The 8,223-nt window shown below is 34.8% G+C and overlaps 1 protein-coding gene and 1 long non-coding RNA gene across 2 annotated transcripts; one reads left to right on the top strand and one right to left on the bottom strand.

Moving 5' to 3' along the window:
* The first annotated feature begins 2,028 nt into the window (after nt 1-2,028).
* Nucleotides 2,029-5,309, top strand: LOC124308359 (heat shock protein 83). Its single transcript, XM_046770998.1, has 2 exons — nt 2,029-2,259; nt 2,893-5,309. The coding sequence occupies exon 2, from the start codon at nt 2,893-2,895 to the stop codon at nt 5,050-5,052; it is 2,160 nt and encodes a 719-aa protein (XP_046626954.1). The 5' UTR covers nt 2,029-2,259; the 3' UTR covers nt 5,053-5,309.
* On the bottom strand, nt 4,820-8,214 carry LOC124308386 (uncharacterized). The gene is made up of 2 exons (XR_006908978.1): nt 7,461-8,214; nt 4,820-6,764 (listed from the first exon to the last, which is right to left on the bottom strand). It is a non-coding gene; the product is annotated as an uncharacterized LOC124308386 (long non-coding RNA).
* Nucleotides 8,215-8,223: the final 9 nt, after the last annotated feature.

Here is an 8,223-nt window from a genome sequence, read left to right as displayed (position 1 = left end):
AATTATTAGTTTCATAAAATATTCATTATATGATTATTAAAAAATTTCAAACGCTTTTTATTCCACTACGATATAGAATCACTTGGTCAAACAAGCCAGATGAGTGACTTTTAGGGGTCAAACACAGGAAAATTCTGGTTAACGTGATTAAAAAATAAAAACTATTATTAACGATTGATTTTAAATATATAACCATGGCTATAATTTATTGTGGGAAAAATCGAAGAATTTCTAGCGATTATTGAAGAAAAAATTCATTGTAAGCCAAAATTACTATTTCAGGAGAAGTAATTATATGAATGAATAATGTATATTTGAGGTATTCCATGCCAACTGAGAGGACATTTTCTCTGACCCCCGCTAATTTGCTTCATTATTTTTTATACGATTCTACAACCTAAAAAAAGCACTCACCATTTTTTTCAGATTTTTCGTTCCAACCATTCTTTTTTTAAAAAAATGTTACAAACCCTTTTATGGTCCTAAAAAAACGCCATTTTTTATTTTTTTACAAAAATTTACATCATTTCTGGGTCCCAAAACAAACATTTTGAGTCATAGTTCGGAGTCGAGAATTGATTTTTTGTATTTTTTAAATATTTTTTTAGAGGAATAATTTTTCTTATTTTGTATGTATACTTAGAAATTATGTGAATTTTTGTAAAAAAATAAAAAATAGCGTTTTTTTTAGGACCATAAAAGGGTTTGGAACATTTTTTTAAAAAAAGAATGGTTGGAACGAAAAATCTGAAAAAAATGGTGAGTGCTTTTTTTAGGTTGTAGAATCGTATAAAAAATAATGAAGCAAATTAGCGGTGGTCAGAGAAAATGTCCTCTCAGTTGGCATGGAATACCTCATATACAAGTTGCTAGTGGAAAAAATGTATTCTGTCACTGCATCGTCAGCGAAAAAAGGTGCCTACCGTCTAAAGTTGTTTCCAGATAATTGGTCAAGGCGAATTGTACTATTGTTTTCTATTTTAAAATTTTTTTAAACCTATTTGTCAGAAGGTCTATCGCGATGATTATTTTTCCATAAATTTTTTTTACTTTCTTGCATTCTGTGACTATTAATATGACTATATATTCAAACTTGTACAGCTGAAGGTTTGAAATTTCACCGTGCGAGAACGCCACTAATCAAGGCAAGGATGCAACGTCGCTCGGTCGACAACAATTTACAGGGATTCGATGGTCAAAAATGAAAGATATACCGATCGAGATGGTGTTATTTCATAATTTCTAAATACATATTTTCCGAAGTATTCTTTAAAAATGGTTTATAACGTTATCTTTTAATTTGAAGATAATAGAATATTCAACATTTTCCTGCTCCTTCCAGTTTTCTTTCACCCTTGAGAAAAAAAAAACCACCAAAAAATATAACTAATACGGAAAACAAATTGAGTACAAGCGTTTTGTTTGTAATTTGATACTTGCTGCATGACGGTGATCAGTTTTAAATTTACAACATTATCCGAATCCAAGTACTCGTAAATATGATCAAATTGAATCGAATTAGTAAAATTCTTATCAAATCATCCGGCATTGAAATTGCATTAGTATTTATAATTTTGGTCTATAGTTCACAAGGCGCATTGTGCAGCATCGACCTACACTTATATGCTGGTCTACACGTATGCGATTGCGTAGGCGCCGATGTGTGCACGAGCAAATCAATGATACATCATCGGCAATTATTAGATATAACAGTATGTCAAATAATGATTCAATTATACCATTGCGTTATTTTATGTAAAATTACAATGAACTGTAAAATGAGAACGTGACAATGTACTTTTCTATAATAGGTTGTAGAAAATTTTACCGGCTTCCGAGTTCGGGAACGTTCTCTCCGACAAATGACGGAAGTACAACATCATCAAATATCATACTGTCCGAATATATTCATCATTTAAATCGCAAATTTATGCGACCATTTGGCTCACATATAGATCAATTTTATTTTTAAATCCAGACTGTTCTTTCCCTATCTATGCTGCGCTCTCTTTTTTCTGCAGCAAACAAATCTCGAATCCACCTTGACCGGATATCAAAAGTCCCTGGTGTCAAGAAAGATCTAGAACCTTCGAGAATATTCCGGCGCGCAGGCCAGTATATAAGTTAAGGAGGCGGCGTGCGCGTCTCATTGCTGAAATCAACGCTGGTGCACCGTGATACATTACGGACATTTATAGGAAGCAATTTTACGAAGCATTTAACTAGTCATCGTTTTCTATATTCCGAACAGAAACAATCGTAAGTATATGATCCACACTACAGCCTCGAAATATTGAATTGCTTGATTCAAATGCTTTTCGCTTTTGTTATTTCAATTTTCATGCCTTCAATCATTGTTGTCACCACGCTATCGGAGCTACGTTTTTTCGTCTTCTATTTAAATTTTCGTGAAAAAATGATGTCGTTTCTACTTTTGTCGAAATAAATTATCACTTGCTTGAACACCTCTTTTGCGTTATAATGACTGCTGCACTTTTCTATACTTTCTTAATCGGAAAATACACCGACCCATTGTTGCGGGATATTGAGAAAATTACAATTTCCTGATCATTTGCCATATATTTGAGTTGTTTGTACAAACCTAGATTTTAACATTGATATCATGCGCTTATATTTTTCTATTCAAATCACGAATTTTGTGTTTGTATCACTGATTCAACAAAGTTTTACCGATCATTTAGTACCAGAAAAATGAATCGTAAGCATGTTTTTTTAAATGTTACTTGGAAATAAAAAAATTTTTTATAAAAATTCCTTATAATAAGTAAACTGAGTGATATTTTTTTTATCCCACTTTCAAAGATGTTTGCGTTGAATTTTTCTATCGTTCAACAGAACTCAATAGTAAATCAATATTGTGTCAATTTTCAGATGCCTGAGCAAATGGAGACAGCTCCCGAAGTGGAAACATTCGCCTTCCAGGCAGAGATAGCCCAGTTGATGTCATTGATCATCAACACATTCTACTCAAACAAAGAAATTTTCCTGCGAGAATTGATTTCGAACTCGAGTGATGCTTTGGACAAGATCAGGTACGAATCGTTGACCGATCCGTCGCGTTTGGATTCCGGAAAGGACCTGCACATCAAAATAATCCCTAACAAGAATGATGGAACCCTGACCCTGATTGACACTGGTATCGGTATGACTAAGGCAGATCTGGTAAACAATCTTGGTACAATCGCCAAGTCCGGAACTAAGGCCTTTATGGAAGCTCTTCAAGCTGGAGCGGACATCTCTATGATTGGACAATTTGGTGTTGGATTCTACTCCGCCTATCTAGTTGCAGACAGAGTGACTGTAGTTTCAAAACACAATGATGACGAGCAGTATCTTTGGGAGTCTAGCGCTGGAGGATCGTTCACAGTTAGACCCGACCCAGGTGAACCTTTGGGACGAGGTACAAAAATTGTTCTTCAAATCAAAGAAGATCAGACTGAATTCTTAGAGGAGACTAAAATTAAGGAAATTGTCAAGAAGCACTCTCAGTTCATCGGTTATCCCATAAAACTATTAGTAGAAAAAGAGAGGGAGAAGGAGCTCAGTGATGATGAAGCTGAGGCTGAGAGCGAAGAGAAGAAAGAAGAAGAGGATGGAAAGCCTAAGATTGAAGATGTAGGGGAAGATGGAGATGAGGATAAAAAGGAGAAACCAGCGAAGAAGACCAAAACTATTGTTGAGAAATATACAGAGGACGAAGAGCTAAACAAGACGAAGCCGATCTGGACACGCAATGCAGATGATATTAGCCAGGAGGAGTACGGCGAATTTTACAAATCATTGACAAATGACTGGGAGGATCATCTCGCTGTGAAACATTTCTCTGTTGAAGGTCAGCTTGAGTTCAGAGCTCTTCTGTTTGTACCCAGGCGCATGCCCTTCGATCTTTTTGAAAACAAGAAACGAAAGAATAACATCAAGCTCTATGTTCGACGAGTATTCATAATGGACAACTGTGAGGAGCTGATACCAGAGTACCTCAATTTCATGAAAGGTGTTGTGGACAGTGAAGATCTGCCACTAAACATTTCACGTGAAATGTTGCAGCAAAACAAAATACTGAAAGTTATCCGAAAAAATTTGGTGAAGAAATGTCTGGAGCTCTTTGAGGAATTGACGGAGGACAAGGAGTCATTTAAGAAGTTCTACGAGCAATTCAGCAAAAATATTAAGCTTGGAATTCACGAAGACAGCACAAACCGCAGCAAGCTAGCCGACCTTCTTCGCTATCACACTTCCGCATCTGGTGACGAAGTCTGTTCTCTCAAGGACTACGTCGGACGTATGAAAGCGAACCAGAAGCACATATACTACATCACTGGAGAGAGCAAGGAACAAGTTTCCAATAGCTCATTTGTTGAGCGTGTAAAGAAGCGTGGTTTTGAAGTTGTGTACATGACTGAGCCAATTGATGAGTACGTTGTTCAGCAAATGAAGGAATTTGATGGCAAGCAGCTTGTTTCTGTAACCAAGGAAGGCCTTGAGCTTCCCGAAGACGAGTCCGAGAAGAAGAAACGGGAGGATGACAAAGCCAAATTTGAAAATCTTTGCAAGATCATGAAAAATATTTTGGATACCAAAGTGGAAAAGGTCGTTGTATCGAACAGACTCGTAGATTCACCTTGCTGTATTGTTACATCACAGTACGGATGGACAGCTAACATGGAGAGAATAATGAAGGCGCAAGCTCTCCGCGATACTTCGACGATGGGATATATGGCGGCAAAGAAGCACCTTGAGATCAATCCTGACCATTCAGTGATTGAAACCCTACGTCAGAAGGCAGAAGCGGATAAAAATGACAAAGCAGTTAAAGATTTGGTTGTTTTGTTATTTGAAACTTCCCTGTTATCTTCTGGTTTCAGTTTAGATGAACCTCAAGTCCATGCTGCGCGTATTTACCGCATGATTAAACTTGGGCTTGGAATTGACGAGGAAGAACCAACACAAGAAGAGGAAGCGGCTCCAGCGGAAGTGACGCCAGTTGAGGGTGACAACGAGGATGCGTCGCGCATGGAGGAAGTTGATTAAATTGAAAATTAAACATAGGAAACTTATGTTAACAACTACAGTTGTTATTTAGTAATTGGAGACTATTTGAAAAATATCGCGTTTTATGCGATATCAACACTCCTCATACCATCAAATCTGTATCATACATACATCATTGTTCACCGTACTATCTAATTTATCATTCCTAATATTAATATATTAGCAAACCAAATATTATTTTCCATGTAAGTTTTTTTTATAGAACTGTAATAAAAAACCATGTATTATAACATTAATTATTGAATCGTTTTTCTCCTCGTATTTGTCATTGATTTTTCAGAAAATTACCACATTAACAACTTTCTCGGTATAGTTTATTCAATGTTATGATGCTGATTTACTCGAATTTATTATCGATGAGTTACCGATCTTGACTGGAGTTTTCAAAATTGAGAGAAAATTCAGATAAATCTAAAAATATATAAAATTTTTGGCTCATTAATAAAAGACACGTATGACAATAAGTAGGTCATGTGTATTATGATTAGTTTCATTCAATTTGCAGAATTTTAGTAAGTAGCTACAAAACCTGTGAAATTACTTAAACTTTCATGATAAATCTTACATTTATTGGATAACATTCAGGTACGTTGGTGTTCCTTTCTTTCAAAGGTTTTCTCTTATTGATAAGTATTTGGAGAATTAACATTGAATTTTTTTATATATTCTACCCACCCATCATTTTTTTCCCCCAACTATCAAAATGATCTGCTCTAATGCACCGAAGGGCCTCAAATTTAGGGCAAAAGCTAGATTTTACATTTAGAAAGTCAAATATATCATTGATTTTTCTACAATATTGTGCAATATGGCCAGCTTGTTCAAATATAGGTAAATATAAATTACCTTCAGGAACAATAATGCATCTGATGTGCTTTAGCTTGAAGTTTGAGTTGCCAAGTTAACTTTCACTTTCTCATTTTGAAAATTAACGTCTCTCGAATTTTGGTGCCACAATGCAGACCCTCCACTTCTTGCAGGTCCACCAAATTATGATAATGTGACAATTCAATTGTTTCGCCTGTACTGTTCAATACTAATCGCGATTCGAGGGAATTTCTTGCCAATTTCAACATAATATGACACGCGTATAGCATAATATATATATTTTCTTTTTTTATTTACCGGATGTAGAAAATATATAGCCTTTTCCCAAAAATCTGGACAATTTACATCAAGGAATGTGGCTTCTAAATACTCAGACATTGAAATATTTAAACTCGTTTCATCAGAAGTTAAACTTTTCACATCAATGTTGCAATTGTGCAAAGTGCATAAAATATTTGTAGTAATATGGACTCTTTTTTAGCTCCCGTTCCGTTTATAAAATAAAAAGCTATGGGAGCTTTCAAATGCCCATTTAAGGCTACAATCATATAAACCAAAGCTGCTGATGTCTCGCTGGTATCATTCGTACCTCCTGCTCCTACGTCAACAAATCCATAGGTGACTTTGCCACCAGTTTCGATATGTTTGCTGATGTGCATCTCATAGCACATCATTTTGAAATACAAATTTCGATGGGTTTTCTTGATGCTCTGTAACACAGGCTTACTGACGCCTGGCGTGAATTTGATGTTCCTGAACCATCTATGGACTGTCTCTGAATCGGGCAGTACAGCTAATTTTGTCCTCATGTACTCATGTGCAGTATTTGAATAAAACATCAAACTGGCACCAAAAACTTCCATCTGAAAAAAGTATTAATTACTTTTAGTAATGACAATTTTTTTACACATTAATACTAATACCTTTAATATTACCTAGTAACTATCTTACTGTCTGACTATCAATTTACAAAAAACAGCCTGCAATTTGCCGTAAGAAAAAAATGAAAGAAGGTTTGGTATTAAGTAATATACATAAAATATATGAAGTGGTACAAGAAACAAAATTTTGAGTGAAATCTTTTTGTTCTTTAAGATCGATAGTATTTTGGATACAAATGAGTTTATTTCTTTGGCAGACTTAAAATTCCAGTCTTATTTTAAAAATTCCTTGAGTTTTCTCGGTTTTCCAGGCTTTCCCTGTGCGTAAGAATCCTGTAAATCTTGTGAGGGCTCATAATATAAAATGATGGGTAGGAATTCTCGACCTCGTATATAATCTGTTATTGAATCTTGGTGATCGGTTAATTATCTGTTATTGAATCTTGGTGATCGGTCAATTATGTAAACGTATTTTTTGTTAACGTTTCGGCCCGGATATGGGCCCTCCTCAGAACGATTTATTTATTTAACTGTCAAGAACAACATAAATTTTTTATAAGAAAAGTACAATCAGACATTAAATACTGTAGATGTAATACTCTTAGGGCTATTATATATTATCGGTTAGTGAGTACATTTCGATTAATTGAAAAAAAATAGACTTAGAGTGTTATTTACCTTTTTTTTTATAGTAAGCGGACTAAGATACAGTCTAATTCATAATTTAAAATTTGTGGAGACAATGTTCTTTGAGTAACAGTAGTCGTTGTCACCTCCTCTGGTTGTTTAACATGTAGGAGTTACAAGTTGGTAGTCATTAATTGAAAAGATTAAAAAACTATGTATCTTCTCAGTCTATATGTCATTGTATTAAAAGGTTTTAAAGAAGGTCTTTTTAGCAGTAAAATTAGTTTGCACAATTTCCAAGAAGTGGAGCCGGGATCTTTATGACTATGTTCTCCATGTCTAACAAAATTATTTTTGGTTGAACCGATAGGGTCAACTGGTGAATAACGACTGATGGGAGAAACAATTATGATCCAGAGCGAAGGTGAACCAAATATAAACAAATATACAGAAAAACAAAAAAATAATATGTGAAAAAATTATGTAGAAAAACTGTGCTATGGGGACAATAATTTTATGTGTCTAGTTAAGGTTAAACAATATGTGGTGTGTGGGCGGAGATTAGCGGTTTGTAAATATTACTTAAATGTTCAACATCTTGTCTAAGATTAACGGAATTGGTGTGTCCTACAATATTGCACATTTCTAGTAATAGTCTTTTATAATAATTGGGTTCTTCACAAAGGATGTTTGTATTGTCGTAGTTAAAAGTATGTTCTTTATTGGTCATATGTTTTGTTAGAGCAGTGTGATGTTCTTCAATCTCAAGTACATTGCGTTGATGTTCTTTGATTCTGGTGTTTAGATGGCGGCC

This window comes from Neodiprion virginianus, chromosome 7, assembly GCF_021901495.1.
Source record: "Neodiprion virginianus isolate iyNeoVirg1 chromosome 7, iyNeoVirg1.1, whole genome shotgun sequence".
NCBI lineage: Eukaryota > Metazoa > Arthropoda > Insecta > Hymenoptera > Diprionidae > Neodiprion > Neodiprion virginianus.
Note: the sequence above shows the minus strand (reverse complement) of the source record. Positions and strands in the feature narration are given on the sequence as shown.